General features: G+C 48.2%; 1 protein-coding gene across 7 annotated transcripts in view; it reads left to right on the top strand.

Annotated features, from left to right (window-relative positions):
• Positions 1 to 15,572, top strand: part of SYT17 (synaptotagmin 17) — a 49,077-nt gene that overhangs the window by 27,125 nt on the left and 6,380 nt on the right. For all 7 annotated transcript variants that reach the window (XM_083800474.1, XM_083800471.1, XM_083800470.1 and 4 more), the window contains 2 exons: positions 7,123 to 7,243; positions 8,052 to 8,207. In XM_083800474.1, coding sequence (XP_083656600.1) covers positions 7,123 to 7,243; positions 8,052 to 8,207 — 277 coding nt within the window. The remainder of the gene's footprint in view (positions 1 to 7,122; positions 7,244 to 8,051; positions 8,208 to 15,572) is intronic.

A 15,572-nucleotide genomic window follows, 5' to 3' on the forward strand; every position in this document is an offset into this window, starting at 1 on the left:
AGTCTTTTAAGGAGCTGTCATCTTTGTCCATTCAAAACAGCATGTGCTGCACAAATAGCTCTCCTGTGGCAGGGCTCTACAGTTTTTGATTCCCATCTCAGGGATAAGCCTACGGCAAGCATTGTTCTGTTGTTCTTACCATGCCTTGCTTGGGAAGGAAAAGCAAGAAGGGAATCTGAAATTCAGGTAATGATTCACTTTGGGGCAGTTCTTTTGCACATTACCTTGAATTGTGGCGTGCAGGCAGGCGGCCCTGGCACGCTGCTTGGAGCCCAGCAGTTGTGCCTGCACCACGTTTTTTCTTGGCACTGACACTCCCGGGCTTGCCCACTGCAGTCTGAGAAGGAGCCATCCTTGGGGAACATGCTATGCTTTGCGTTTGATAGCACAGGGTATTATTAAAAAAACATGCCAGCACACATCTCTCATACAGGCGTAGGACAGATGGAAAGGTGTCCGGAGACTTTGTTCAGAGAGCCTTGGCGCAGTGTTTGGTTCAACCTCGTGTGTGTCGGCATGGAAGGGGGCTCCGTGCTGGTAAAACGGAGTTGCAGGAAATTAAATATGGAAGTGAGCATTGTCAGGGCTTTTTCCTTTTTTTTTTTTTTTAAAGCTGTCCAGAAGCTTAGCAGCTGCTTAATTAAAGGGGTGATGCAGAATCACTGCTGATGAACGTGGCTTGGATATGTATATCTACTTGCCCATTAATGGGATGCTGAAATCCAGCCGGTGGTTTGCCCGTGCCTGGCTGGAGGCAGGGTCTGGGGAGCTGCCACCACCCATGGGTGCCTGGTGCTGCGGGACGGTGGCGGTGGCCGTGGTGCAGCCTCAGCAGCAGCACAGCCGGCTCCGAGGTCTTCACACTCCCTTCCCAGCTGGCCTTGTCTCCTGACAACATTTCAGCTCTTAACCTGTGGTTGGTTGTAGTGTTTTGGCCTATGGCATTCTGCCGTTTTTCCTTGCATCTTTTCTCTATTTTAGGTCCATTCCAGATTTTTTTTTTTTGGTTGGTTGGTTTCCCCCCTTTTTGAGTCTTTAAAGCCCCAGCACTGGGAAGTTTTTCTTCCTGAACATTTTCTCTTTTTGCCCTCATCTGTCTCTTCTGCTTCCAGCTGTCACCTCAGTCACCTCCTCCCTTCACCCGTGTGTCAGTCACTCCTTGCCCTTTTTGCAGAGGACCGCGATGCTGCGGGGATTATTTTGTTGAGGCGGAGCCCAGAGGAGGTGCTGGTGCTCCCCGCAGAAAACCTTGCATCTTGTGCCCGGAGGCTTTTTCATGAGAGAGGCAAATCAGAGATACCTCCTCTTGCAGTTGCTGGTGGGAACAGGTGGCAGGTGGCCGTTCTGCTCCTGTTTCAGATTCCCAGATGGATCCTTGCTTTATGGCTGAAGCGTCAGGGCTGTTTGACTCGTACAGCCCAGGGATCCGGATCAGAAACAGTCCTTCCCCTAGGGACGGGTCCCTGGCCCTGTGGGCAGTTCCCCTCGCACTGCCTCCCCATGTGAGCTGAAAATGAGAAGCTGCTTCTCCTCGCTGGTGTCATTATAGAGGATGCTGATGGGTCTGGCAGAGCTGGGGGAACTGCTCCAGCCGCAGCATTGCTGCAGGTGCCACGCAGAGAGCAAACGCCTGCGAACCTCCCTTACCGCGAGGTCTGTGTCTACAGAAGCAGGACTTGTGCCACGGCTCCTCTACACGCGCCGTTCGTGAGCTGCTTTTGTCCTGTTGCCAGAAAGCTCAAAAGTATCAGAGAACCTCAAGATGGGCAGTATCTCCTGGGAGGGTGGGTGGGAATAAATGTTTCCTAATGGCCATGTGAATTTGCAAAGACTTTAGAAAGGATTTTGTGACTCTCTTCATTATGTATCTGCTCAGCCTGTTACACAGGTAACATTCTTCTCCATTGGTGTGTGTGTATATATATATCTGTCTATATATGTATATATGTGTGTGTATATATTTCAGGTTCTGGTCCTTAATAGCCCAGCCTTCCAGAAATAATTGCTGTGTGTCACGGGATGCTGTAGAGAGCCTGTTAGAGCAAACTGTTCTAAGCCATCAGTTTTCTGCTGTGCCTGGAGGTATCATCACAGATAACCTTGAGGAGGAAAATCAATCTGAAACTTCATTAGGAGCGTTGCATAGATGTCTGTGCTGATGTAATGTGCTCTGGTTCCCGTCGGGAACTGGGGAGAGTTTTTAGCTGCAGGATTTTGCTGGTGTTGTAGCAGTGCGAAATGAACAGCTGGGGGGGGGCTGCGAGTAAGGAATTGCCCTGATCCAAACAAGATGTGCAAGTGGCATTAATTAAAAACTCTTTTTCCCTTGGGACAGCCTTGTTGTGTTTCAGAGAGGACAGAAGAGGGAAAAAAAATATATCTTTTGTGTGTTTGGTTCAACCCAAGTAGTAAGGGTAGAAGATTCTGGATCAAGGCGAGCCCAAGGCTGGCTGTGAAATAGGCTGTGGAGGGAAACAGCCAGGAGTGAAATGTAAATGAGAGCTTCAGGAGAGTCTCAGACATCTAGGCTTGTGTCACTTAGGCACCTAATCAAACAGGAAATTGCTTTCCCAGGGTCATCTGGGATCTCGGCACAAATCAGCACGTCATCAGCATAATAATGGTAACTCAACCATGCCTTTGCGCAGCCGTGCCTGAGGGGCACCTCTGCACATTGTGTTCTGTGAACATCTTGTGTTCACATAGGCAAAACCAGCAGCGTTTCAGTTTTCCGATGCAAAGACGGAGGAAAAGGAAAATTCAGACACTTCCCCCCCTGCCATGACCAATGTGCCGGTGACACGTCTTGTGCTTAAGCTCGCATCCCTCTCTTCTGCGCTCAGCCGATACATGGGTGTGAGATTTGGGGAGGCTTCGGTGTGCCACAGAACAACAGCCGTGCTGCTGTGCCTGGAGTCTCCCCAGGAAAACATGTCTTGACGTTATTCTTGCTGATAAAAATACCTATGAACAGCATGGTGGCCACGGGGGTCAGTGGTTACGGCTGCGCAGTGTGGGTGCCCAAGCTCAGCAGGTCCGTGTGCTGGAGGAGCACCCTGGCCAGCCCTGCGGGCCCCACCAGCCACATGAGACCTCTACATCCATGCATCCATCCCTGAGCTGGGTCTCCTGCCCGTCCTGTAATGAGAAGGGTCCTTTTTGTCCATCGTACGGTGAACTCCAGAAGCTCCCCAGTTATCTCTGTTCTGCCTGCTGAGCACCGAGTCCTTTAAGCAGCTCCTCTGCCTACATCCCCATTTCCCTGTCCAACACAAAGTGTGCCATCAGCGTGCCTTAGTGAGGCTGTCACGTCAGCAAGGGCACACCTGGTGTGAGCTTGCTGGGGAAAGAGCGGGGAGCAAAAACCTGAGGAGGTGCACCTCCTTGTGCCTAGGGCTTCTTGGAGCACCCAGTTGGGTCCTTGCCTGTTGCTTAACAACGACGGCAAATGACAAGTGACCAAAGAACAGGGGAAGGCTGCTGAGTGTGGTTGGGCATCACAGGGTGGAGGTGCTCCTCCGATGTTCTGGGGAGAAACGCATGGTAGCTACCAACCACAGATGTTTTCTTGTGCGCTTGCTGTCCCCCTGGCCACTGTGGCAGGATTTGAGACATGTTTCCTAGATCATTGCAGCTAAAGTAGAAATAATGTGTTTATAGGATCAGAGGCAGTTCACTTCTCGAGTTAAGTGCTTTTAAAGGTCTGAGTCACTCATACTGTAAGCTATTCGGGGAGCTGGGTTTCCTTCTGAAAGCACCTTTTGTTATCACCAGGAACACTTTTGTTGTTCCGCCTTGCCATGGGGCTGCTTTGTTTTTGAGCACACTCATCCTGCCGTGGTCTTTCTGGGCTGGCTTGTACCTTACTTCCCCTAAGATAATTAGCAAAAATCTGGACACAGTTGAAAAGCAGCAAGAGACAGAAGGCACTACTGGGATTTGGGAATTTAAGCCTGAGCTGAGGCTCATTAAAGCCAGTTGTAGTCTTCTGACTTTGTTGGATCACACTTACAAAATATAGCGTTTTATATCTCTCCTCACTCAAATATATGCCCAAACAGTCAAAAAGGTTCTTGCGGAGCTGCCGATATCCCTGGTAGATTGGGTCCTGCTGAAAATCAGGGATTTAGCTTTACTTTTCCCCAGCAAGGTCTCATGTTGGGCAGCACCATGGTGCTTACATTGCAGGAGCTCTTTGAATAAACTTGGCTTGGCTTCAAGGGAACCTAGCCTGATTTTTGTGGGTGTAAAAAATGGAGCAATTTTGCTCCCATTGGCGCAGACCCTTGGGGGAGACCTGCGTGTCCCTGCTGAGCCTCCCCTCACCTCCCAGGGAGACCCCTTCCTGCAGCCTCTCCTTTGGCCAAAGGAGCCTCTTAATTCCTGCACGTCTTGGTTAAGGTCCACAGGTTCCACCATGGGTGGGTCCAGAAGTAATTACCCCAAATTTTAACGTGGGTCTCCAGCACTCTAAGTTTGAGGTGATCTGAAAAGTCCTACCTTCCTGCCCAGTGTCAGCCTGCCTCCTGGCTGTGTCAGGAACTTGATATTTACAGGCTAAACTGTTTGACTGTCTCTTCCCAGCTGGTAATAGCATCACTAATTAGTTTCCTAATTTGTGCTGTCTAAATGTACCTGAATTTCTAGGAATTAAAGTCTGCATAGAGCCCAGCACAGCAGTGAATGCGAGCAGAAAACAAGCCTGGATGCATTAAAAACGTTGTTGGTGTTATAAAAAAATGAGCTGAGGTTGAGGGATATCTCAGGCGGACCCCGTTTGTGTGCTGTGGGTGCTGAGTGCTTCGTTACCATGCTGGTAATAGATTTTACAAGCCAGGTGTGAACTTTGAGATTAGCCCTTGTGGTTTGTTAGCCAGGAGGGGGGAAGGAGAAGTCATCCCAAGAGACAGCATCGGGGTGGCTTTGTGCTGCCCATGGGCTCCTGGCCAGGTCTGCTACCATGGTCCTGCTTGGGGTCACCATTCTCAGTGATAAATGTGTCAGAGGTTTTGGGGGAAGATCAAAGCAAAGATGATAGAATTGGTCATTTAAATTACCTTGCATGTGATGCTGTCCTAGATTCCTAGATCCTTACCTTGTGCTACAGGTGGGCACAATGGTTTGTTTAGGTGTGGCTTGACCTTCCAAGGGTTGTGAGCACTGGGTATGTGTTGGGTCAGGTGCTGGGAAATGTATTTCTGATTGAAATAATTGAAAATACCATATTTTGAAGAGAACTGTGATGTGGGGCTTCATGAAGGCTGATGGAAGCAAGTTGCCTTCCAGGAAAAGCACAAGTACTGCAGCAGCAGCAGAACAGTTTGCAGCACATGGTGAATAGGAGTCCATGTGCTGTGTAATCACATCCTGCCACGTAATGCGACCCAAGAGATGCTGTGACGAAAAGCGTTAAGGTTAAGAAATCAGATGCTTTTTATGGCATGGGAGAGAGGCTGTAGGAAAGGTGCAGAGGTGCCATCAGGATGGCTAGTTGGGGGTTGATGCTGCTGGCGTGGCTTTGGGGCAGTTAAGTGTGTGAATAGGGCATGTGGTTTTGGCTTAGGATCAGGCAGCCTGTTGGCATATTTTCCATAGAAGGCAAATAAATAAATAAAAATAGATTGTATTGCATCGGAGGTGCAGGGCTCCCTCAGCCTGCCACCTGCTCCTGCATGCCGAGCGCATCCTGCTGCCTTTGCCGGGAGTAGTCAACGGGAACAGAGGAGACAAAATGCCTGGGGGAGAACTTTTAATATGATTACCTGACGTCAGATTTAGTGCTGGGCTTGTTAGGCGAGGAGCCGAATGGCCGGCGGGCAGCAGGAGCTGCTGGTGTGCTGCCTTCCTGCCAGGCAGTGGGTGCAGCCCCGCGCCACGCTGAGGACCTGGGTGCCTGGAGAGAATTTGGGTGCGCTCGTGTTCGCAGCTCTGCCTGGGGTGGGCACCGGGTGTGCTGACCCATCTGCTGATGAATTTGGTTCTTTGGGCCAGCTCAGGTTGTTGCTGTGTCTCAGAGCTTTTTTTTCTTTATTGCCTAGCCAGTCACTTTGTGATTTCTGTAATCTAATATTTGGGGCACCGTTAAAGATATTTAAGCCTTTTGCTATGATTGCAGTACCGCAGCAGCTCCTCTTCTCCTGTGAGCGGGCGGTGGCGGTCACGTCTTGGCTGGGCTTTGACTTACACTGCCATCAGGGATGCAGAGCTAGTGCTGGGCTCCTGCATGGACCTGGGACAAGTTTGAAGGAGCGGTGACCTGCCAGGGCAGGTGGGTGTGCTCTGCACCTCCAGCATTGCTTCCGTGTGCTTATTTTGCATCCGAGAACAGCAGCGTCTCTGAGCCACATTGTGCTAAGGGGAAGAGGTTGTTCTGTGCTGCCATGTCTGAGGAGCAGTGCTTTCAGTTCTCCATATTTATTTATTTATTTATTTTAATTCCTGTTTTTAAGCACCATTAAGTGAAAGGAAAAGAAATAACGCCTGAACAGCTATATTCAAGTGAAGCGATGGCTGTGATATAGCCTGACAAGAAGCAAGGGCAGGGTTAAGCTGGGCATGCAGCAGTGCATCCTGCTGTGGTCTCTGCATAGGACAGAGCCAGGTACCAAGGGGATGTCTCTGGATTTCTTCATGTGCCCCAGGGATGCATTAATCATCTCCTGCCTGAACCATACCTGAAGCTCCCAGGTGGCTGGTGGTGGTCCATGGGGGCCGGGGAGGGAGGAGAAGGCCTTCTCCAATGGGGTCCATGTTGTGTGCATTAATCAGGAGGTGAGGCTGATGGAACTACAGGTAGTTCCACCTGGAACTACTCAAAATGAAGGGGAGTAGAAATTACTGACCCTGTATTCATTCCTCCATATAGGTCCTCTTTGCAGTGTCTTCTGAAAAGCTGATGAGTGGTCAGAGGTTTAAGGAACAGATCTTTGTCTGGGGATAGTATTGTTTCTTGTTTCTGCTCAGCACAAGATACCACCAGATGGTTCTTGGTTGCAGCTTAGAGTGTGACTAAAATTTGTTTTTCAGGCACTCAGGCAAATGGGTTTTATTTAATTTATCTTCCTGCTCTTTTCTTCCCCTCCAAGCTTTGTTCTGAATTTCCACATTGCCTTTTCCCTGTAGAATGAAGTCGAGCTGGGGGAGCTGCTGTTGTCACTAAACTACCTACCCAGCGCAGGAAGACTGAACGTGGACATCATTAGAGCAAAACAGCTTCTTCAGACAGACATGAGCCAAGGTTCAGGTAAAGGGCAGGGTATTTCTCACATTACTCATGCACAGCTTGTATGTACTTCTAAAGCAGATCGACAGCAAGCCTGCAATTTGGGTGGGGACCCAAGAGGGTTTGGATGCTCAGTTCCTATTAATAGAAGGCAGCAGATATTCATTTTATATGTATAGCTACCAATAACCAGTGTCCAGAACATTTACCCTGAGCAAAAATAGAGAGTATGAATACCTTCATCTTGCTTAAAGTCAAAATCTCTGACCCAGAGCGAAGTGAGAAACCAGGAGCCCAGCCTACCCTGACGCTTCGTGCTGTTAAGGCAGCCCATTTAAGGCTGTGCTCTGTTTTGCAGGTGCCAAGCACTGCATGAATGTTAATATTGCAGTGGTTTTATTTAGGGTAACTAGCTGCTCTGGAGGCGATGTTCAGTTTTTACAGTGTCCATGCGTTGTTCCCTGCTGTTTCTGAGCTGGTAATTGCTTCATGCACATGTCCTGATGGGTTTTTGCCATGCTCCCTGCCCCAACTGCTGATGCTGCCAGAACATTGGCATTTTCCAGAAAGAGCAGTGCATTTGGTCTGAGTCGAGGCTGTCATTAATTGTGCTCAGCGTGGTTTTGGCAGGGAGCATTTTTGAGCCAGCTGCCTGACTTTTGTCTCTCCACTGTGTGGCGGTACGAGTCCTGCTCCTTTCCCAGTGCCATTCTCCAGCGTGGTCCAGCCCCACTCCCGCATGCCCAGCTGTGCAGAACCTTCCCGAACCAGAGCATCAGCTCACTGCACCAGTAACTTGCAGCCTGTGTTTTTTTCATATTTTTGTCAGATCCCTTTGTGAAAATTCAGCTTGTTCATGGATTGAAGTTAACCAAAACCAAGAAAACCTCCTGCATGCGAGGGACCATAGATCCCTTTTACAACGAGTCCTTCAGCTTCAAGGTTCCCCAAGAAGAACTGGAAAATGCCAGCTTGGTGTTCACAGGTAAATGTGCTGCCGTTATTGGTCTAGCATGGCCTTGGTTGTCTCCGAGGTGAATGAAGAAGTAGTTGCAGGTGTGCAGAGGAACCCGTGCAGGGTGGTGCCTGTCTGGTAACTGCGGTGCAACAGGCAACCAGCGCTGGAGTCTCCAGGGAAGCTCAGTCAGCATGCTGTCTTCTGCATAAGCCTTTCCCAGCTGAAGGCTGGAGCTGCTGGGGAAGCACCATGGCTGTTCTGTGCTTGATTGGTGCCATTGGGAACGGTTTTGTGCATTAATTATACTTCTTGGCAGTAGCCAACTTGACATAAAGTCAAAAATTGGACAAATGAGAGAGGAGCACTGAGTGATACTGAAGCCCAAGCATTGGCAAAGATAACTTTTGCCTGGGAGATTAGGCAGGTACAGGTGTTTGACACTGACATCACCTCTTCCATTAGTGGGTTCGTTCATATCTCTGTTTTTGAGAGGCTGGGATTTGGGGAAAAGCCCGGAGGAGCATCGCAGATGGGGTCCCCAGACCTCGCAGGTGCTAACCTCACATGAGAGCTCTGCCAGCACTGGAGATGCTTGGCTTGGATAGGAATTATTACTTTATATTGGTTCTGAATCTCTTATTTTTGTTCTCTAGCTATGAAAACGTTCAGTAGAAACTGGCACTTGGGTGTGCTGTTCAGAGCCAATGTAGCACAGTGTGGGGATGTGCTGTAGGCTGGGAGTTGGGCAGCTCTGGTAGAGCTGAGACAGCGTTGTGGACCTCCAGGCAGCGCTGCTGTAGAGACCGCTGTGGCTGCTGGCTTTTTCTGCTTCTCAATGGAAGTGTGGGACCCCCAGGAGGTGGTGGGTTTTCCTCCCACAGCACAACTTCACCGCAGGTGCCCAGGAGCTGGGTCCCAGTGGTGGATTTGGGGACATACCTGCACCCTTGGCCACTCTGGGTTCCTGTGCTTCCCAAACCTTTTTTTTACTTCTATTTTTCACAGCTTTCCACCCATTACTCACTGTCTTTTTGAAGAAGAGAAAGGAATCTGCATCTGAAAGAAAATATTTTGAAGTATTTTCTTACTTTATTTCTTACGTGGCAGATACAGGTGTCACAGCCTGCACACGAGCCTAATTCCAACCCATTAACTTGTTTCCAAACGTGTCATAGCAGAAGTGATGCTGATCAGTGATTTAAATCCTACCCTTCATGTACGAAAATTTCCTCAGCAAAAAGCCTAATTAATCACTGCTTTGCGTGCACATCTTTCTTGACTGTACCTTTCACGTGCAGTGATGAATTTGTTCTTGGAAGCTTCTGTCAGGTGCTCACGTGACAGATGTGAAATACTCTTTTTCTTTGTTTTCCCCTTTTTCTAAGAGAACAACAGAAGGCAAACAGTATCAGTTCTGCGCAATCAGGGAGGATGAGTGGAATGCAATGCTTCTCACAGCAGCTGATGAAGTTGGCATTGATGCGTGGATGCCTGATTTATTTTACTTTTTTGTTGTTGTGTGCAAATGGATGTATTTTAAAATAAGTCACTTGGAAGCTAGTTGATTCATAACCATACGTAATGCAGCCGGATCTCAGTGGCATGTCTTTTAAGTGGCACTTCGCTGTTAAGTAACGCGGTGCTTGCTTTGAAAGTTGCAATAAATAATCCAGAAATGTCAATGGCAGCTCCAGAGCTGGTGAGGAGTGCACAGAGGAGCAGCGGGGCCAAGTTCTTGTTGCTGCTGAGGGATGATGCGGGCATGGCATGGCTGTGGGCATCGTTGCTGCAGTTGGGACTCTGTTGTCTGATGGGAGGTGAGTGGTGCTGTGACCGTGGAGGTGGCCGTCTGGATGAGACGGGAAGGGATCAAGCAAAGAGACTGCCCAAGATCATGCAGCAAGTTGAGAGCAGCCTGAATCTGTCATTCCAGGAGAAACCAAAGCTCCATGCAGCTCCGTCCTGTCTCCAGCAGTAGCTGCTAGCAGGCACCAGTGGGAAGAGTCCAAAAGCCAAGTGTGTAGAGATCAGCTCAGGCACTCATGGGGTTTGTGGGCACCAGCATAGAGAGGTGTCACTCACATCGCTGTGTTTACAGTCTTCTGCTCGCTGGTCTGCTGTGAGCCTCCTGTCCGGTTAGCAGAGGAACCGAGACCTGTCCCATCATGAGGACGTTTGAGGAAGCCTGCGCAGACACCTGTGGCATCACGGGGATGTCGTGGTCCTGGGGACGTAGTGGTGGTGAAGGCTGAGAGCCATGTTCAGTCTCTGTACACTGGTGGAAGTGTGTCACCAGCAGGGACCGTGGCACTGATGGGTGAATCTTTGTGGTTTTAGTGAAATGAAAGTCCCGGGATGGGGAAGGCAGCATTCCCCACGTAGCCTGCTCTTGGCACGTTGGGGAAGCCGGTAAAGGGCTTTGGGATCTTCCATTACAAGACAACAAAGAACAAATGGTTGCCAAAGCAGAGGAGCTCTCTAGACCTCACAGCGTGAGGAGCACAGCTCAGGTCTTGTTGGTATTTTGCATCTCTACAAAGCAGGAGCACAAGCCACATTTTTGCTCTAGGTTGTTTTGTTTTGTTTTTGCTGAAATGGTGGTTCTTTTTGTTGTTTGTTTTGTGGGAGTTGATGTTTATTTTTTTATTTTTTCAATCCACAGCTCTAGTCCATTAGGTCAGTTAATTAAATTTGCTGTTGAGTCGAAGTCCAATTGAAAAGGAAAATAATCCTGCTTGAAGGGTGGCTGATGATGCTTTGAATGGATAGGGAGCTGCAAAAGCTGTTGCGGGAGCCAGAAATTGAGTATATCTTCAATAATTTAAAGGAGCCCTTTTTGTGGCTTCATATTTTGGACCCAGTCTGCAGCTGTCTTTATATTGGCTTGGCTTCATTTGAAGCCAGTGGAGCCGTGCCAGTCCCTATCAGCTGGGGCTCCTGCCTCCCTCTGTGTAGCTCCACCACAGAGTGATGCGCTATCTAGACAAAGTATGATTATTATTTTTTCCATGGTGGTGGCTTTTTTTTTTTTGTCTTGAATAGACTGTCTGGCTTTCAGTGCACTGTAATAACAATTTGTGCATGTTTTTCCTGTGGCTTTCCCAAAGACAGCGCATGCCAACCCTGAAAATGGGCAGCTCTCTAAAAGCCACCTCTCTGCTGTTTTCCTTGTGGTGTCCTGTCCTTTGGACTGACCGTGGGGTTGAAATATAGCCTCTGAGGGAGACAGGCAGTATGTGCCTCCAGGTCAGGGCACACAAACTGCCTTAGCTGAGGTTTGGGGCATTCTGGACCAGTTCTTAGATGTTTTATCCTCCTTGGGTATATCATCATTGTACACTGGAAATTGTTGGCATTTACAGACCAAAGTGCTTCTCCTTCCTTCTCCGTTGGGGCAGGGTCCCCTGTACAAGTTTTCTGTCTGCCTTCCCTTCTGTGCCTACCTCGGATGCTTGCTGGAGGTGTCACTGCCTCAGTGTCCCACCCTGATGCCTAAAATGAGGTGGGATGAGCTCAGGGGGAGGCTGTCTCCACCAGAATGTCAGCTGTACATGGCTTCTCGCCAAAAGAGGCTAAAACCAGGAAAATGATTGGTACTAGGTAAAAAGACAGTTAGTGAGGCAACACCTTGTGGGGAGGATGTTTGATTTTTAATTTACTCCACCAAACACCTTGTCTAGGTGATGAGCATCTGTTTCCAGATGGTGGCAGACAGGCACGTTTCGGTGTGGTGCTTTGTTCCGCGTGCTGCTTTTGGCAGCGTGGCCATGGGCCATCTTCTGCTTCGCTGCAGGCAGAATTTGTCTCTTGCAGACAAACAGGGCTTTCAAGGACATGTTCTCCTAGCCAGATATACCTGTGAACAAAGGCATTAATTGTTCCTTGTCCCTTGGTAAGGGGAGTGTGGAATTTGGTCCCAGCAGCAGGGCTGTCGGCTGCTGCCTTCCAGTGATGCTCTGAGGGCACTTCGGAGCACAGAAAGAGATATTTGAGGTGCAACGTCAGGGTCTGTGCTCCAAAGGGCTGGATGCTGGCGTGTAGAGGTGTGCTCTCCCCGCTGATGGGTTTTGGGCAGGCTGTCCTCTAAATCCCAGCCTAACCTTCCAAAAGCCCCGGCTGCACGGCAGGAGGTAAGATGACACCTGAAATCTGAGCACTGTGGTATTTTGTTAATGATTATAACATTGTTAATAACAATCGGCGGTAATGCTGTTTGCGTTGCAGCAAAGCCCAGATGGCCCAATAAAAACCACCAGAGCTCCGGGGCAAACCGCATCTTGGTGACTCGTTAACATCTTCTGAACGCTTACAGCTTGCAGGCACTTTATCTTCTGAACCATTTGTAGGATTTTATGAGTCTCTTCACTGTTCAGTATGCTTTAATGCTGATTTAGGACCAAGCTGTTTTTCTTTGTTCTTTTTTGTTTTGTTTGTTTGTTTTTTGAGTTCTCAAGGACTTGTTGTTGAACAGAGGGATATTGAACACCTACACCCGTGGTTTCAAGGGCTTCCACACACTATGGGGGCTCTGACAACAACACCAAGTGCTGTTACAATTCATGTCTTCAGCCCACAAGATCACGCTGATGCTTTATCCCGCGGCTCTAATTAACTTCCAGTTAATAGAGAGTGCTTAATTAAAATAACAGATTGCTGTTCAATAGTAATATACCTTGTTCCTCTACTGCCTCATTTTCCCTTTCCCTTGGCCTTTGGGAAAATTTAAGGACCATTTAATGAAATCTGAATTTTTAGAGGAAGAAAAATCCTTATCAGGATGTGTTGATAATGGTTTAGTTTGGGGTAGTTCAGTTTGCTTTGGCTGAAATGATTTCTTTTTGAGGAAATACTGCCTGCTGGAGCATATTCATTCCTTCTGCGCCATTACAGCGTGAGAAGGGAAGAACAGGGTCTCCCTTGAAATCCTGACTTCTTGCTGGAGGCGGATATTTCAGGTGGATCAAGGTCTGGAATAAGCAGTCACTAAAGGCACAGACAGACACTTGGGAGCACAGGCTCACAACTGTAGCCCTTTGCTCTTGTGGCTGGTGGAGATGGTCTGGTACAAACCCGTTTGATTTTGTACACTGTCTACTGAGTATTTTTTGCATGGTAGAAAATGGTTTGGGGTGCTCTTGATCCATGCGACAGTGTTTCTGGGACAGTTATTGGTGTAGCTGAAGGGGAGAGCAACTTTCACCAGGCAGAAAACCCTGGAGAGATGGGCCAAAGCTGAAGGTCTTCATCAGCACCACACCTTCCAGGTGAGCCAAAGCTAGGCAGACAGGCAAACTCTTGTACCGAAGGCTTAGAGATCCCAAATCCACGTTTACCCAAAGCAGCTTGAAATAAAACTAACTCATTCATCCTGGATGAGTGGTCAGACTCATGGTGTAGGCTTTGGAGACAGGGTGATGCTTTTGGTTTTTGCTGGGACTGCATGAGATTTTTAAGAGTCCCGGGAATGGGATGGAGACATATCGAGGCTTTTTAATGGTATTTTTTTAATTAACAGGCTGATTTCCAAATGTTCGAGTTAGCTGACCAGGTTGAAGGCAAATAATGGATTTGGCCTCAGGCTTCTCTGGAAATACGTGTGAATTTTGATTTGCCTGTCTGTATGTTGGCATCTGAAGGTCATGCTTTCATCATCTTCAGGTGCCCATTTGCAGGGATGGAAAACCCAATCTGTTTGGGGTCATTACACATCTAATTTCTGACTTGCTGCTTCAGATGCTGATCTCTTGTTTCTCCTATTGCTTTTTATTAAATATATATATATATATATATATTCAGGCACTGTCTTTTGCACACATGTATAGGGAAAAACTGTCCCCTTTAATAAGAATCAAATTCATTTTTTCTCTGTGCTGGCGCACAGGAATAAGAGGTGGCTTCTGATTTTTAGTGGTATCGTGTTGGGTACCATAATCTCTCTTAGATGAATAGATAGGCAATTTGCTGCTAGAAATTTTTTCTATTAGACCTGTGCTTCTGAAGCACTGTGGTATCTATATATTCCATATGTCAGGAATATATAAATATTGCAGGTCAGAAGTGGAATCTAATCTGTGTTTAAATCTGTGTAATCCTATTCTTAGTCAAAGTGAATAAAAAGAAAAACATTGATGTCAGCAGAGGATTTTCTCAGGATTTATACCTGTTTAATTTAGATCAGAAATTGGCCTTTGTGTCTGGCATTATAAAATACTAAATGCATTTATGCACTGGGCACCATATGGTTTGTGCCCAGCTCTAGCGAGAACAACGGTGCTGCTGCTTTGCTCCACACAACGTGACCCGGTAGGTCCTGCGAGGGCATCTCTGCTCTTGGGGTGATGGGACCAAGCAACCACACCCAGGATTATTATAAAAATAATCAGATACGACCTTGAGGCTGTGGGCAAGCTGTTGTGGTGAGAAGATACTGGTCTCCCTGTGATGCCAGGGGTCCGGCAGCCCCTGCCTGTACCGCATATTTGGGGCTGCTCAGGGAAGATGCTTGGAGCAGGGTTTAGCTTTTTGCACAGACTGTCCACTTTCATGAGTGAGACAGGATTAATAGTGGCGAGAGCACCAAGATGTTTGTGCTTCCCAAGCCAATCTGTTGCTTGCAAGCAAGGCAGAGTGAAGACTCTTCAATCTGACTGACCTTGTTAATAAGAAGTCTGTGCCTTCAGTATGTGCATCACTGCAGGCATGGCAGAATAGTATTTTTCTGGACGTCTCTAGAATTTTTTAGGAATCTTTTTTCTCCTAAGGAAAGAACCAAAACTTCCTTTCTCCAGGCCAACCTCCAGCACTCGCTGATTTTCCCAAGCCCATTAATTTAAACAGTCACGCCTCTTTCAACCTTGCTCCTTTATCTTGTTTTGCTCATGCCACGGTGAAAGAAATTGCTGAAGCGTCTCACTGGGTATAATCTTCCTGTGTATCAAATGAGGAGAAATCTGCTTGGCGCTAGCTGCTGAGGCGGCGGGGCAGCCTGGAGATGAAATGCCTGCGGCTGCCGGAGGTGCGGGAGCGCGCTGCCCCCCTCCCAGCTGGGATGCTTCTGCGCTGGGGCTTGCTGCCTTGTCTGCTTTGCCTCCAAAGCTATGAAAACTCGATTGCATCGAGGCATAATGCTCTGTGCTTAAATCTGACCTCTGTATTTCCATGTCTTAGTGTTTTTGTTTTGTTTTGTTTTTTCCCCCTCATTTGTTTCCAATGGTCCATCTATGACAGGTGAGGAGACTGGTAACGTGCTTGCCTTGCTGGCACAGGTTAGGAATTTGCTTTCTAACCACTGGGTATGAAATACTGTGCTGGTTAAATGCCCCTGACCTGGAAGGGATCTGAGCTGCCAGGGGGCTGAGCCCCGCAGCGCCCTTTGGGACAGCACACGCTTCT

This window comes from Anser anser (genome assembly GCF_964211835.1).
Source record: "Anser anser genome assembly, chromosome: 15".
In the NCBI taxonomy this organism is placed as follows: Eukaryota; Metazoa; Chordata; class Aves; order Anseriformes; family Anatidae; genus Anser; species Anser anser.